This window comes from Coturnix japonica, chromosome 4, assembly GCF_054131305.1.
Source record: "Coturnix japonica strain WE chromosome 4, WE-NBRP24, whole genome shotgun sequence".
Lineage (NCBI taxonomy): Eukaryota > Metazoa > Chordata > Aves > Galliformes > Phasianidae > Coturnix > Coturnix japonica.
The window spans coordinates 29802325-29819355 of NC_140666.1; the positions used below are offsets into that span (position 1 = coordinate 29802325).

The following is a 17031-nucleotide window of genomic DNA, read 5'->3' on the forward strand; positions in this document are numbered from 1 at the left end:
TATTATTGGAGTTCTTTGGGCAAAAAGGCTTTATATGTCATCAGTAGATATTTCTTTTATGTCAGCTGTTAAACATAAATTATCATATTTTATATTGTCTGGATTCTGTAAGGAAATGTAGGTTGGAGTTCCTTTGGTGTGCCAGGTACGATGCTTAATTAAGGTATTTGTTCAGTAACTAACAGGGCAGTTTTTTGTTTTGTTTAATATTTTTATATAACTTCTTAATTGTTTAATGGTTTCTTTTGTGTGTTTTTATTTTATAGCTATATGGCTACTTAGAAGTGTGACTACTCGCAAGAGCACTTTTACTTTGTGTTTTTATATTTTCAGTTCTGCCTTGAACAGTAGGTTATTTGTAGAAGATTCACATAGTTGTGTATGTGTATTACATTCTCAGTGTTCACATGAGAGGCCAAAGTACCAGCATTTTAATCGGGTTCATATTTGGCCCTGGTCAAAAAGCCATATCTGAAGTCTTTTAGATGTTCTCTTAACATGAATTTATTTCCACTTGTTTGTTTTTGGAAGACACTCTTCCTTATTTGAAAAGCAACTAATAGTTCTCTATGCTTTAACAGTTTCTGTAGGGTGCAGCATATGCTTTTGGGAAATGCCTTTGATTAGACACTTTTAGAAATCTAAATGCCAGAAATTTTTATGAGATTGTTGCTTAGGCTCTGCTTCAAATGGCTCACAGTTTGCATTTGTTAATAGAACTGAATTTGTCCTGACAAGCTTCCTTGAGCATTGATAGAGACTGTGAGAATTCCTAGGAACTCAGAAATTAAAGCGAATATTTTATAGTGTAGGAGAAACATCCTAGATTTGAAATGAAGTAGTTTGTTATCGTTGTGTTCAGACCATTGCAATAATCTAAATCTTCTTGTGTGAGGTGAAGAAACCAAAGTAGTCTGCCAAAGTGTTTAATTTTTTTTATATGTATAATAAATATAGACAAAATAATTTTTGTATATTTCATATTTTCACTAGCAAAAATGTGGTGTTAGCATAAAGGATGCAGCTTGAAGTAGTCTTAGTTTTGTAATAATAGAAATTCTATCATTAATAATAGATTAGGAATTGAAATTATCACATATAACCAGACATGTGGAAAGGTCATCCTCAAAGGCTTTAGTTGTGAAGCGAGGTTAAGAAAAAAAGGAAAGTGTTACGGTTCACAGATGCTTCAAGGCCTCAGTTATCTGAGGCACCAAAAGACTTCCTGCTTTTTTGCTCTGTTTCAAATGTTCTGTGAAATTTAGAATAATCTTACAAAGAATAATTACTCAAAAGAAAGGCCCCAACATTCTAAATTTAAAACTCTGTTACACAGATATTCACATGTGATTCAAACCGATGGAGTTGTAGAAGCAGTTAATGCTATTATCCGTTGTCTCTGCTTTGTGTTCTGAAGCATACTACATACGTACCTTGTAAATACAGTACTACACTGATTCATTCTGCTTTTCTTTCCCCAGACTTTCAATGAATTTGAGATAGAACAACATCAAGAATGTGCCTATGACCACTTGGAAGTGTTTGATGGTGAAAGTGAAAAATCACCAATTCTGGGACGCTTATGTGGCAGTAAGATACCAGAGCCTCTTATTGCTACTGGAAACAAAATGTTTCTCCGCTTTATTTCTGATGCATCAGTTCAAAGGAAAGGCTTCCAAGCAACACACTCTACAGGTCAGGATATCAGGATGTGGCTTACTAATAACTTCCCCTTCATTCTTTAGTGGAAGATACTCAAGCATTTCTTTTTATAGGAACAGGATGATTTGAAAGATAACACAATGTTACAACTAAACCTAATGAAACAGTAGGAAAAATTGGAGATTGCAGAAAACATTCTCTAATATTTTAGACATTTCTTTCTCCCTTTTTGCCTCCCATTTTTTCTTTTTCTCCTTCTTTCTTTCTCTTTCAGTTTTCTAGGTAAACAATTAAAACATTTTTAAGTAAGATCTGATATAAATAAGTTAGTCTAAGAGATATTTCATAGGATTCATTAGTTTATAAAAGTTTCAGTAGCTTTTCATTGTATTTTAAATGGCAGTATTTCACTAAGGCATGTGATGCACCCCTATTACTTTTTTGTTCTAACTTAAACAAGAGTCTGGGCTTTGTATAAACAGCTATTACTTTCCTGCAGAGCTATAAAGGGAAAGACAAGCAAAAGAAGAGTAAGAAAAACAATACCAAACGTTGCCTAAAGAGCTTAGGAAAATAATTTCCTTCCCATTTACCATTTAACTTTATTGTTTGTCAGAAATCATGAAATCTAAAGTGCAATTGTATTGATAGATAAGGACATTTTCAGTATGCATGCGTAATTTCCCTGGCATTGTTTGTCTTACAGTGGCCCCTAGTGCTGAATCTCTGAACTTCCATTGCCTGCTGTAAAACAAGGTTGATTTTTTTGTGTGTGTGTTATTTCATTTCTTTGTTTGTTTATTTCACTTTTTCTACCTCAGTACATTCCTTCACTTTACTTTTACTTTTTCACTGACGTGCAATAGCCAACTGAAAATTCCTCATACAGCAGTGTTAACATTTTTCTCCTTTTTTTTTCCTTTATTAAGAATAAACCTGTATTAAATTTTCAGAGAAAAGCAGTAGGAAACATCATATGCACTGTTTTTCATTTTTCATGATCTGGGCCTGGAAAGGGAAAAGCTTAACTACCTGTCATTCAATTTATGTTTTTCTTGTTGAAAAACCTGCTTTGCATACATCTTTGTTAGCTGTCCCTACGTGATTAACCCTTCCCCTTCAACAGAAAATTAGATAGAAATGGTAACAATTACACATTTGTTAAATTACCATGAGGTAAGTAATTAAAGGTCTGAAGTCTTGTTAGAAACAGGTGGTGTGAAACTACCAAATAAAAGTGCTGAGTTTTATATGCCTTAACTGTAAAAATTTTCTGAGCAAGCATAATAGTGCGCTTCTGAGAAAGTCTGGAGAATAATATCTGTCCAGTTTTAAAGAATGCTGTAAAAATTATTAAGTTTGCCTCATGAAGCAAAACTAGGACGTTTATTTCTCCAGTCTGCTGTTGCACGAAATGCTCATTAGGTTGAATAGCACGTCACCAGTATGAGGTTTGGAATACCACCTGAATGAGAGACACCTCAGATCTTGCATTGTTGAGGCCAAAACTGTTGTTCCATAGAAATATTACCTGCATGCTTTGGACACATTCATTAATATATCTAACAAGTGTTTAAACTATGGATTTTATTTTCTTATTCTTTTCTAGATATGACTATATAGCAGAAATAAAGAATCAAAAACCAGATTGAATTAAAAGACTTTTAAAATAATGTTTCTGAAATGTAACATAGAAAGGAAAATAATTAAGAAGGAATTTATAAAGGTCCTCACAACAGAAGATTAAAGATCAATGCTTAAGGAGTGACTTGGTCGCTTAAACACCTGGGTATCCCTTCTGAATAGCCTTGTTCGTGTTGCCTAGTCACAAGCTGCTGTTGCAAGAGGTTCCATGTGGCTGTAGGTCCTATTCTTATCTGCCAGCCCTGGAACAAATCTGGGTATATCAGATATCTCACTTCAGGCTTTTAATTCACTACTGGAATTCTGAGAGTTCAATATGGCAGTGACGTATCAAAGTTATGTTCTTGTTTTGCTTGTTCAGGTAGAGTGGGACGTTGTGGGTTTAAACCTGAAACTTAAACCTTTTGCCATCTATCCAACTTTTCAGTCAAGAGTCTACTGCTCCATTTTCTGTTATTGTTACAAGAAGTCTGAGAGAACCTAAAAGACCTCAAAACAAGAGATACGTAAAATGTTTTTGTTTCTTAGATGATCTAGAAAAAATCTCCCACCTAAAGCTATTATAAAAATAATACTTTACAAGTCAGACATATTTGTGTGCAATCAGATACGTACATTGCCTTTACAGCACAACAGATATGCCTGCAATACTCTGTGATGACAAGTACAGGCAAATGATACCTAGACTAAACCCAGCTTTCTGGCACTGCCCTCTGATGCAGTCCTATCATAGTGTCTGTGTCATACAGGCTAATGCAGCACTGCGAAAGTAAACTTTTGAAAGTACAACTTGGTCCTTAAAAAACGAAAAGAAAAAAAAAATATCGTAGAATTTCTAAAATGGGAGTTTTAGGATATTTTGTTCTAAAGCAGTAAAAGTCAATATTCCATGGGAGAAGGGTAGAGGAAACCTGTGTTCTGCCGTGGGGGGCCCCGACATAAGAAGGAGATGGTAGAGAGAATCCAGAGGAGGCAACAGTATGATCAGAGGGATGAAGAGCCTCTCCTGTGAAGAGAGAATGAGAGATTTGGAGTTGTTCAGACTGGAGAAGGCACTGGGGAGATCAGTAGGCCTTTCAGTACCTTAGTGGACCTACAGGAAAGGCTAGAGAGGGACATTTTATCAGGGAATGCAGTGGCAGGAGAAGGCATGATTGCTTTTAGATATGCAGAAGTTTTTTACTCAGAACTTGATGAGTCACTGGCACAGCCTGCCCAGAGAAGCTGTGGATGCTCAATCTCTGGAGGCATTTCAAGGGAAGGTTCCTTAAGGATTTATTTGGGCAACTTATCTAGTGAGAAGCGTGTCTGCCTATGGCATGTGATTAGAACTAGATGATATTTAAGGTCCGTGCCAACTCAAAACGTTCTATGAAAGAGAATTTGCCATTTTCTGCAGTTGCTGGTATGGTAACAGCTTTCCTTTAGAGTCATGTCCACTGTAGCAAAAAGAAGGAAACAATGAAGACAGTTCATTAAACATTTAGCAGCTGTTCTGTGTCTGAAGCGGGGAGATGTTCTTAATGCTGGCAACACTCCAGTCAAAAAAAAAAAAAAAAAAAAGTCACAGAAACATAAATGAAATCAAATACTGAAGAAAAAATAATAATAATCAGTTAATAACAATGAGAAATAAAAGCTTGAAGTATCTCATTTTGCATGTTTTCTTTAACACGTGCCTTTTATGACTTTCAAAATATAGAAGGATTTTAAAAAATAAAATTCAACAATAGAACATGCATAAACAGATTAGATTACTTACGTTATTCATGTTTCCTGTTTTGACTCATTCATTTGCTTGTTAAAAAATAATGATTTGCTTATTATTGTCATCATTACTTGGCACCTGGCCCGATGGCTGCAGATGGGTCTTGCCTGTCTCAAAGGAGGAAAACAGATCCTAGCCCAGCAGCTGGCGGGGCTCATTGAGAGGGCCTTAAAGTAGGTATGAAGGTAGATGGGAATGAAACCAGGCCTCCTAGAGGTGGGCCTTGGGGAACAGTGACAGGACTGGGGGTGAGGCATGGGACTCAGCTAAAGTGCATCTACAGCAATGCATACAGCATGGGCAACAGACTGGAGGAGCTGGAGGCCATTGTGCGGCAGGCAAACTGTGACTTAGTTGCCATTACAGAAACATGGTGGGATTGCTCCCATGGCTGGAGTACTGCAATGGATGGCTACAATCTCTTCTGAAGGGACTGGCAAGAAAGGAGGGGTGTTGGTGTGGCTTTCTGTGTTAGAGTGTTATTTGACGTTGAGCACCTACCCAGGATGAAGAGTCAGATGAGGTGTTCTACAAACAGCTGGCAGAATTTGCAGTGTAGTCAGCCTTTGTTCTCATGGGGGCACTTCAACTTCCATGATATATTCTGGGAATACACAGAATAAACAGTTGAGGAGGTTTATAGTGTAAGGAGAATAACATCCTAGTTATAACAGCTAGTAAGAGAGCCTACCAGAGGAGGTGCCCCAGTAGACCTGCTGTGCACAAACAAGGAAGGACTGGTGGGAGATGTGAAGGTCAGGAGCTGTCTTGGACAGAATGACCATGAAATTGTACAGTTCTTGATGCTTGGTGACATCAGGAAGAAGGGCAGCAAAACTGCTACCTTAGACTTCCAGAAGGTGGACTTTGAACCATTCAGGATGGTGGTAAGGAGAGTCCCTTGGGATTCAGTCCTGGAGGGCAGAGAGTCCAGGAAGGTTGGGAACTCCTCAAGAAGGAAGTCTTAAGATGTGCAGGAGCAGGCTGTCCCAAAAAGATGAGCTGGCAGGGAAGAAAACTGGTGTGGATGAAAAGGGAGTTTTCCTCCAGGAGAAAAAGACAATCTTCCACATGTGGAACAAGAGATGGGCAACTTGAGGAAAGTCCAGAGAAATTGTAAGGATATGCAAGGAGAAAATTAGAAAAGCCCAGCTTGAACTCAACTTGGCCATTGGGGTGAAAGAGAACAAAAAACTTTTTTACAAATATATTAACAGTAAGAGGAAGAACAAGGAGAATCTCCACTGGATATGGCAGGGAATGTGACCACTGAGAATAAGGAAAAGGCTGAAGTTCTCAGTGCCTTCTTTACATCTGTCTTTAAAAGTCAGACTAATTATCCTTGGAGTACTTTGTCCCCTGACCTGGAAGTCGTGGATGGGGAACGGAATAAACTCCCCATGATTCAGGTGGATACTGACACCTACTACTACATTACCTTGTAGTGACACTTCAATTGGGAAATGCACAGCACCTCTGTTTAAATTACTTTTAAAAGTTAAATTCATTAGATATTTATTATAATAAGCAAATTTTAATTATAGCCAATGAAAATTTAAAGAATGGATAGAGAAGTAGCACCTGTATTTATTTGTTGTTATTCAGTTTATTTCCAGCAGTTTCTGTTCTTGTTTAAACTGGACTGCACCATAAAGTGTATAGTCTTATTTAAATTACAAACACTCTAAGTAGTTGTAAACAGTCTTGAAAGCAAGATGTGTTTTATGCTTGTGTGGAAAGAGAGTTTTTAAATAAAACTTCGGCTTCGGTGTAGGACAAGGATCTTCAGCTTAGGAGTTGCTTGAGGAACAGACTTTTACAGCTACATGACTTCTGCTGGTAGCAGCAGTTTTTTCCAAGCCAGGATCTTTTGACAAATATTTGTCCATCATACTGTGTAGTAAACAAGCTAGCAAGTATAGTTGTGATATTTAGAAAAGAGCTAATTCTCCAATCACAGCATGAAGATTAAATCTGACACTCTTTGTAATGCAGGGCACATGCATGAGCTCATGCTGATCACCAACTGTATCTGCTAAAACTGATATGTCCCTGCCACTTCTGTCATTAATCCATGTGGAAAGGCTGATGCTGCTGGATGGTGGACACCCCACTTAGAGCTTTTGGCTTGTTCTCAAATGTCTACGTGAAGAAAGTAGTACCATTTTCCTTATAACTTTTGGTTTCCCTGTCTTTTAGTACTTTACTTGGAAACGGTGAAATATATTCAAGTCTCTGTAGTTATTAAAAAAAAAAAAAGATGTATATAGTGAAAATTTGGAATAGTGAGTCTGTCTTTATACTGGATGGTACTCTGTGCATCCTCTGATTAAGGAAAGAAAATTTTAATTTTCACTGAATAAGCTTAGTCCACTTTTTCCCCCTTAATTTTCAGAGTGTGGTGGTCGGTTGAAAGCTGAAACCAAGCCCAAAGACCTGTACTCACATGCTCAGTTTGGTGATAACAACTATCCGGTTCAGGCAGACTGTGACTGGCTCCTGGTGGCAGAGCGTGGCTATCGAGTTGAATTAATATTCCAGACTTTTGAGGTTGAAGAAGAGGCAGACTGTGGTTATGATTACGTGGAGCTCTTTGATGGTCATGATAAGACAGCTATGAGACTTGGTCGATTTTGTGGTTCTGGGGTAAGTAACCAAGTACTAAAGCTTTTCTTTTTATTTCCACAGTAAGTAATAGAAAGAAGGAAAAAGCATAAGAAGGAAAAGAATAAGGAGAGATGAGGTTGAGTTACTAGATGTTATAATAAAATAACAAATTATCTAATCCAATTTAAAAAAATAAATAAATAAAAAGAAAGAAAGAAATTTACATATATGGTATTTGAAAGCATTTCATTGAAATGTTTTCCACTGTAAATATTCCTGTCTATTTATTAAACAAAACATTGTAATACTATGTTAAGTTTTAGGTCGCTGACAGTGGAGTGTGTATCGGTTCCTCTAGGAAAGTTAGCAGCATATTCCCTTACAGAGAAATGCATTGGTATTGAAAAATAACACATTCCATAAATCTGAGTGAAGAAGTTATGTTTTACAGGCAAGAGCTTCCCAGAAGGCATTTATAATGTACTCATCTATTGCTTCAAAAAGTATTATATAGCATTTATATAGATGCTGTTCAGTCCCTGAGCTCAAGATTGTGGAAGGTCGGACACTAATACAACCCCCCAAAAATTTTAATGGAGTGAACTTCCACTGGCAGACAAAAATTCAAATATCATGATTTAAACTGGTGTCCAGTTTTAAGGAATTTAGGTCATCATTTCCTCTGTCTGCCTTAAAAAATTCCTAGGCTATAGTCTAGACCTGAATGTGTAGAAGTATTCTCTCAGTTGAGGTCAGATGACACCACGTGACACAGAATCACAGAATGACCTGGATTGGAAGGGACCTCTCATGAGCTTCCAACTCCCCTGCCTGGCAGGGCCACCAAACTTCCACAATTAATAGATCATGTTGCCCAGGGCCCCATCCACCTTGTGCTGTTACACAAGAAGTTGTGACAGGAGAAGAACAATATCAATAAGAAAATAAATAAATAAATAATACCTGAATTGAGGGGATAAATACGCAGAGTCCACAGATAATTTACTTACTGTTTGTTTGTTTTTGTTTTTTTTATTTATTTTAGCCACCAGAAGAAATCTATTCAGCAGGGGAATATCTTTTACTTCACTTCCACACCGATGATACAATCAACAAGAAAGGATTCCATATACGATACAGAAGTATAAAATATCCGGACAGTGTGCGCACCAAAAAATAACACAAGAACCTCTATTCAAGAGAAGGAGAGTGCGACAAAAAGGAATGCACAGTGGAAAGGAAGTCATGTCTTTTTTATTTAACTGAAGTTATTAGCACAAATGTTTTATATGAGTCCAATTGAAATGATGACTTCTAAGACAAGAGACAAAAAACAAACAGACAAAAATTTAAAAACACTTACCTATCCCAGTGGATTACACATGATGGTGATGTGCAGGCTCCATACTTGACTGTCTCTGCAAAGATGGTGAAAGGACTTTGCACGCTTCCAGGAGAATATGAAAGCTTTTGTCCATGGTTTGACATTTGTCATAGATGAGTGAACATTCAATCAGTTATGTTCAGGTGAGGTGACCCTACAAAACGTTCTTCCTTCTGACAGTTGTATGGTGTCCAGGAGAAAAGCAGAAAAAACTCTTTCAGGTCACGCTCGTAAAATACTGTCCTTATATCTACTTGCTTTAACTTTGTATCCTGCAGACAATGTGTACAAGGACTTGAAAGAAGATATGAAATTGAAAGGTTTTCTGCATTGTTCTGTATTTTTTACCTGTTCATCTATCGTATCAGGTTATCAGCATTTTGAAACTGGAAAATCTTACTTCTGAAACATAGTATTTTGTTTTACTTATGACTGAGGAGTCTGAACTGTCACATTGGTCATCATTAGCTTGATTAACTGAATTTGAACAGTGTAAGCATCTGAAAATGTTAGGTTTACTGGTTAAGTAAGCTGTGTCTGATGATGTGCTCTTATTTTGCACTGAACGTAGAATATAGACAGATGAAAACCTTTCATCAAATCTGTATCCATGAGATATAGTTTTGTCTGAAACTTCTACTGAATTTGTTTTCAACAGTATACTTGGAGCCACTGCAAAGCTTTATTTCATTGGACCTCTTTATTACTGAGCTAATTGTCTTGTTTAGCTAATCAGAAATGAAGCTACAGTAGTATCCAAGTGGGAGGTTTCCTTAAGATTTTTTTTTTTTCTCTGAAAGGAAGAGTATCTGTGATGATGAAAAAAGCAAATCAAAACAGTGGATCCTGGCTTTGTTTCTTACCAAGTGTGAATTCTTATGGTGCTATTCTGTGAACATTAAAAACAGCAACAAAAATAACCAACAAGAAGTTTTGGACTTTTGAGCCAACAGCTTGCAAGATCATGAATGTCTCACTATGCCTGGCTGAATCCAGAAAAGGAAGTCTTTGCTGCTCTGAGGGAGGGCAGGTTGCAATGGCAGCACTAGTCCTGTGGAACAAATACTACTATTGCCTTAGAATCCTCGCACACTATCAGACAGATCTTCCTGTGGATACACCTCTAATTTGATAAATAATGACTTGGACATTTTAGCATATGCTAATAGAAGGATCTTCAAGCAAAATCCCCATCTGCAGAATGAGATCATCTGCCTGTAAATACACAGCGACTTGCTTTTGATGTAGAGATATGTTATGTTTAGAACTGAAGTATTCTATGTGCTTTAGGCCATACACGGCTTTAGTCTTAATGTATATGCTTTATGTAAGTATTGTATGTATGACTGCTTCAGGGGAGTGAGAGGTATTGTATGGATGAACACTGAATTGTTTCTTTATGTGCCAAGTTCTACCAGGACCCCATTTGACTGTAGCAACTTTTCTTTAAAGGCTTCATAAAGAGATAACGGGACTTCTAGCTGGCAAGAACCAAGTTAAAAGTATTATGTTTCACTCTACAAGAAATACTATTTTGATATCCTTTCTTGTAAGTTGCTACTCAGATTAGCTTAGTTTCTGTTACCTTATTATGACCATACATTGGCACTAATAAATCTGATCTTTTTTTATAAAAATAAAAAACCAAATGTCTGTATAGTTGTCTTTGGCTGCTTTAACACCTCGAACTGTTTACATCTTACCATTTTCTTTTCCAGACAGCTTATGTGTATGAAACTTCAAACGATTTCTGTATTTTTATAATGCTGATCCATTGTCCTTTTGTTTAGTTCACGTTACAGGTTATTTGCACATGAAGTACATTTTTTTTCAAGGTCTTTTACTACAAAATCCAGTTAGGAAATTTTTGTGCATATATATAAGAACCACCTTTTATACATCTAGACTATATGTAACAATAAATATATATTCTTAATGTTGATACATAATTTCTGTACCATTTGCTGAACAATTGTTTTAAAAAATATACCTGGTTTTCAAATTATTTTATTTATTTATTTATTATTTTTTTCCCCTGAAGGTTACTTTAACAATCACAGATTAAGATCTTGTAACCAAGATTATTATTTTCTGGAGTGGATTTTTTTTGTTGTTGTTGATTCACCCAGGCCCCTGGTATGTGTGTACAAATCCTGCTATCGTATGTATAATAGTGCCACTGGAGTAGTTGGGGAACTACACAAACTGAGAGCAAGAACACCATATTTCCAAGACCTGTGGAAACCGATTGTCTGGGAGCATATAAAACCTAAGTTTTCAGCACAGTATATTTAGGCTTATTTTACACTGTGTATATAGAAGTCATAAGAAGGTTGCCATAACTTTGTAATCAAAGTTAAATTTTATTTCTCTAATTGCATGCTTGTAGATTCCATATATATAACAGTGGTGAAAATGAAGTAGGTGTTCTTAATGATTATTTTGATTATTAAAATTCAATATTGATTACATCTTTTCATATACCACGATTTTAGTAGATATCTCATGATGCTATAAAAAGGAGTTACTTCTGAGTAAGGAGGTTTCTCCTGAGGTAATGAAAATCACGTATTTTGTCAACTCCCGGTTTAATGGAGCATGGTTTATAGTAACCCTGAGAAAATAATGAAAGAAGTAATTTATACTGGAGAAATTGTGATGAACAATGTGAGTTCCCCAAAAAATCTTTGAGAAATTTTTTCACAATGTAGTATTTAAAGGTCTTACCTTTAAGTGTTGACTACTGCACAAAACAGCATTGCTTAAAGCATAGTTCATTTTAAGCAGCTTAATTAAATAATAATAATAATAATACATAAATTAATTGGATGGAAACTTTCTCTGTCTGGGAGATTGAACCTGTAATTTTGCTACATTACATGAAGGGAAGGTGCAGTCATTAGCAGAATCAACACTTTCCATTATTTATATTCAATGCATCCTTTGTGCGCATTAAAAATGCTTTATACTATATTGTTTTCACTTACCTGAGGGAAAAGTTAGATGATTAATTAAATTGGACAATATAATTTTTTATTATTTTGTATTTTTTACCAGAGAACTGAAGATAACCTAAGAAATGACTTTTAAATCTTAATGGTGAGTAACTGCATGAGTTGTAAGGAGGATTAACAGTGGGCAATAGTTCTTCCATTTTTGTTCACCTCTTCCCCCTCACCCCCTCACCCCCCAAAACCTGCCCTGTCACTATTAGGTTTTGCTGTCCTGAGTTGAATATTTGGGACAACACTTATTTTATTTTTGTGTTCTAGTTTGTCTAATTGAAAAAAAATAATAGGCAAGTGTTTAGTTACTACATGGAATAACAGACTGAATGAAGCGTGATTAAAGCAAAAAGAACAAAGGCTAATGTATTTTGCAACTTTGTCCTTGTTAGACAATTACCTGATTACTCCTAGTTCCTTGTTTGAGCTTGCAAAGGAAGCAAGCCAAGCAGATGCAAAAATATATTGTAGTATTGGGTGAACAGTGAAAGGGAAACATTGGATAGGCATAGGTCTCTTTTAATCCCACAACTACAACAGCTTTTTCTCATGTTTTCTACTTGTCTTGCAGATGGTCTTGTAACTTATCAAATCCCATCCTAATCTACGAGACTAAGTACATAAGCTTCTTTTTCCTCTTCAGTGACCCTTGGACAATAATAATTTGTCCTGTAATGCTGGAACTCTCAGGAAGGATTATCGCTTCTATGCATTTATATTGGAGAGTACTTGCCATGTGATGGCAACATCTGAAATACAATACCACCAATCATTGTGAATGTATGGCTTTCTCTTAGAGCTTGCACCCTGGCTTTTCTCTTCCAGCAGAACAGTTCATCTTTTCTCATCACAATAAGTGGCCACGTGGTGAAATGAAATGAGGTTAAATTTCCTTCCAAAGAGAGAAGGACATTTTGTCTCTCGCACAGCATGTGATTCTCACAGAGAAGAGTAAAATGGTTTAGGATATATAATGAGAATATATACAGGAGTAAAAGGACAGATTTGAATAATAAAATATGTAAGCTGAGCCACAGGAGACTCTCCAATGTTAGAGATGGAATAGTTCCCTGGGATTGAAAACCCCCTCTCAAATATTAAGCTCTACTTTGTACTGAGTGTTGACTAAAGAAGCAAGAGCAGTATGCAAAGGGGTTTTTCAGTCGTGAAAGTCAGCAATAAAATCTGTGCAAAGCATTTGCTGCACAGTATTTAAAATAACTAAAACTGGTGAAGATATAAGCTCTATGGTAGTGGACAAAAAATAGTAATTGTTTACATCTACAATCCGGACACTTCTCAACTAAACTCAAAGCCAGAGTTATTATGTATAGCTGCTTATAAAAGTTGCTGACCAGCGTTTGTTAAATTGATATTCTGAAGGTGAAAAACAAATTTATCTGAAATACTAAGCGATATTAATATATTTGCCTTTTTTAACATTGCTATCTTTTCGAATTATTGTGATACAAACAATTTCTTTTGGTGAAATCCATAAGTTCAGCTCTATGTAAGAAGAGTAGAAGGGAGAATATTACTTATTGAAGTAATTCTCATTGTTGTGACGTCATCAAAGGCAACTGTTCTGGGGATATTTCTAGGTAATCATTAGAAATATACCAATTTCTTATATTTTTCTGTGAATCTTCATTTGAAGTCCTATATCATGGGCACAATATTTAGAAAAATATGCATTTTAGAAAAAGATTAATATATTCTGGAGTTTCTTGGTCAGTTTGACTAATAACAAAAATAGTTTAGTGTTAATCTGAGTTTACAAGTTTTTTAAAGAATAAGCTGAACAGCTAATTGCATTGTTGAAACAATCTTTTTTGGTGTGATAAAGCAGAATCTTAACATTAGAGAAATTTCCTGACTACTAAAGGAACTTATGAATGTGGTTAGTTACTATAGACCCTACTTATGATGAACATTGAAGGCAAAAACGAAGGGGTAACTTACAGTACTGTGGTCTGTACTGTGTTCCTATGGTGACTGCAAGATGTAGGAATGGATGTAAAAGGGAAAGATGGGCAAGATGTGCGTAGAGAATTCTTTTAAGCTCATGGAGGACAGATTTAGATTAGATGTCAGGAAAGTTCTTCACAGAGAGGGGTGAGGTGCTGTCTCAGACTGCCCAGAGAGTCTGTGGATGCCTCATCCCTGGAGGAGTTCAAGGCCAGATTAGATGGAGCAGCCTGGTCTGATACCAGATCTGGAGGTTGATGGCCCTGCCTGTGGCAGTGGAGTTGGAACTTGATAATCCTTGGGGTCCCTATCAACCCAAGGCATTCTATGATTATATGGCAGGTGCCTCTAATGGCCTCTAGGAGTCTAAACATCCTGTGGTGAGACTACCATAAAGAGAGAGTCTTGGATGAACATCATGCATCTAGCAATCCAAGCAGAATTTCTTTGCTGCCTTGAATTTAATGCTCCTTGCTATCTCTGTATATGCTGATTTTTACCCAGGTGACTCAGGCTGCTCGGTGTATTTGATGGGTATCCATGAAAACAATAAGGAAAATATCTAAAAGTGCAAAGTGGATTAGGTTTATGATTGCTTTGTAATTAGCACTACTGAACTAAATTTGACTAGTTGCAAGATGACAAGTATCCTTTGCTTTTTATCTTTACTTTTTATTATGAACTTAACGGTTATAGGACTGTGGAAAATATCCCAAATGTGTCTTTTAAAATCCCTTCTTTTGTGTGAAACTGTTGAATGAATAACATCTGTTTGCATCCTAAGTGGAATGGATCATTTCAAGTGAAAAAATGATCTCTGCGTTTGAATGAAAAATGTACAATAATACCAAAACCTTCAGTGCCTGATGTCTCTCCAAAAAAGAGAGCTATGGAGCTCTTTTTCTGGTATGTTATCTGAGAAACACTTCTGAATTTGTTGTTTCGCTTCCTACTTTACTTTTTCTAATGCAGTAAAAAGCAGACATGAGTTTGAAGCAAAATTTATTGTAAAATTAGATCAGGATTTCATAAAGAAACAGATTCTTGGCATGAATAGTTGAATTCTGGAAGAGGTCTACTGTTGCCCCAGTCTGCCTTCACATCTTGCTTGCTTTGTATTTTGTCATGATTCTTAAGTGAATTTAATCCCCACCCAGACAACGAGTTTTTTAAAGTTTGGTTTCATCTTTTCCACTGGAAATTTGTTTTGTGTGAAATGATCTCTTCTGGTCCATTGTAATTAAGTGCTCTTAATCAGACATGTGGAGAGACTTTGTTTATACTGTTTTATGCTCAATTTTAGTGAGAAACAGTTCATGGCTTTTGGCATTGTTTCTTTTGATTATTCCCTCATGGACACTGAAATAAATTGTGAGTCCTTTGAAGAGGGTATTTTGAAACAGAAACACTAAAGAGTGAGTTATATATTGGTTAGTTGACTTTGCTTATTTATTTGTGTGTAGAAGTTTCCATTCTATTCCTATAAGTCTCTAATATGTTTCAGCACAAAGGTACCTCACCTACTAGAATTTCATTACTAGCATGTGAATTCAGCAGCATGTGCTATAAACGAGTGAGTCTTTCAGCTGAACTGTACAGTAAAAGTTCATAATTTGTATATGTTATAGTGCTATTGTATGGTCTGCTTCAACATTTAAATGTTTTGTTGCTCATTTTCATCATGCCCTGCATGGAGGGTTGAGACTAACTTGAGATTATTGTTTTACATGATTCTTAAAGGAAGGGGGGGTAGGGGGCGGGGAGAGCGGACAATTTTTATTAGACCTTTCAGTTCAAGAATTCAGATGCTAATCTTTGGATCACAGCAAAAAATCTGTCTACTTACTTTTTCCTAATAGTTGCAACTAAAGCAGCGTAAAAATTTTCTTTGAGGGAAATGTATTTTATTTCAAATCCTAGAATTACTTATGTGTTATCAACAGCTACTTTATAGGCAATGGATATGCGAAATATATGCATATATATTCTAGACTCATCCAGCAATTATAATATGTTGAAAACATCCCTGTCTGTAAATTAAGCTGGATAAAGTGATGTTAATATAACTAGTTGCACACTTGCAATGTCCACTTGTGCCTAGCTCAAGATGTTGTTCACATTGGTTTAATTTTGAGAACTCTTTCATGTTTTTGCCAAAGTACAGACTGTGGTTTGGTCGTGAAGTTTGTTTGCTGTCTCTGATGAATTCTACTTTAATGTGTTTTGGACAGGGAGAGTTCCTGCCTCTGGATTGGCAATAGAGAATGAGTATATATGGAACAGTAACCATTCAGTATTAACTATAGAAATGTGAGAAATCTAGTAGTTCTAGAAGGAAATAGAAGATAAAGAACTTATCCTTTCTTCAGCTGTGATTCAGCTGTGCTAAGGAACATATGAGAGGTCGAATGAGGGAGGCTGAGAAAAGCATAATGTTTTATTACTTTGCCTAGATCTGTGTGCAGCTGATGAAACAGAACAGTAAATTAATGACTACAAATGTGGCAGTGTAACTCTAAACTATGTATGTCTATGGCTCTGTAGGGGAGTATGATCTGGTTACTGCAGTCTATAAGGAATTCCCTCTGTGGTGGAAGACTGACAAAATCAGGCCATGAAGAGTAACAGAAGTTCAGCACTAAGTTTCAGGGGAAAAGGAGATGGAAACAGTTGGTGTAGCTAGGCTCTCCACAAATACTGCTGCAAATACTTGATTTCTGGAGGGAAAAGGGTTTCTTCAGATGGCAGGAATGCTATTCTTTTCCTTATTTTTCTGATGAGTTGGTCACAACAATTCACCTTTATCTAACAGCTTTTGGCTTTAGGCTTACTTCTTTCTACCTAATTTTATGAAACCAAAAGGATTCTGCACATTTCTCATAGTCTTTGCCAGGACCATGTGTTATTCATTTGGGAACACATGGTTACATGAGTAAGATCGAACCTGATTTAAAGAGATGATGATTGTTATTAATGAGCAGAGCATTTCTACA

General features: G+C 36.3%; 1 protein-coding gene across 5 annotated transcripts in view; it reads left to right on the forward strand.

Moving 5' to 3' along the window:
* The window catches only part of TLL1 (tolloid like 1), a 133149-nt gene extending 122427 nt beyond the window's left edge, over positions 1-10722 (forward strand). For all 5 annotated transcript variants that reach the window (XM_085544821.1, XM_085544825.1, XM_085544822.1 and 2 more), the window contains 3 exons: positions 1482-1695; positions 7470-7720; positions 8727-10722. In XM_085544821.1, the coding sequence (XP_085400947.1) occupies positions 1482-1695; positions 7470-7720; positions 8727-8861 (600 nt within the window). In that variant the 3' untranslated portion in view covers positions 8862-10722. The remainder of the gene's footprint in view (positions 1-1481; positions 1696-7469; positions 7721-8726) is intronic.
* Positions 10723-17031: the final 6309 nt, after the last annotated feature.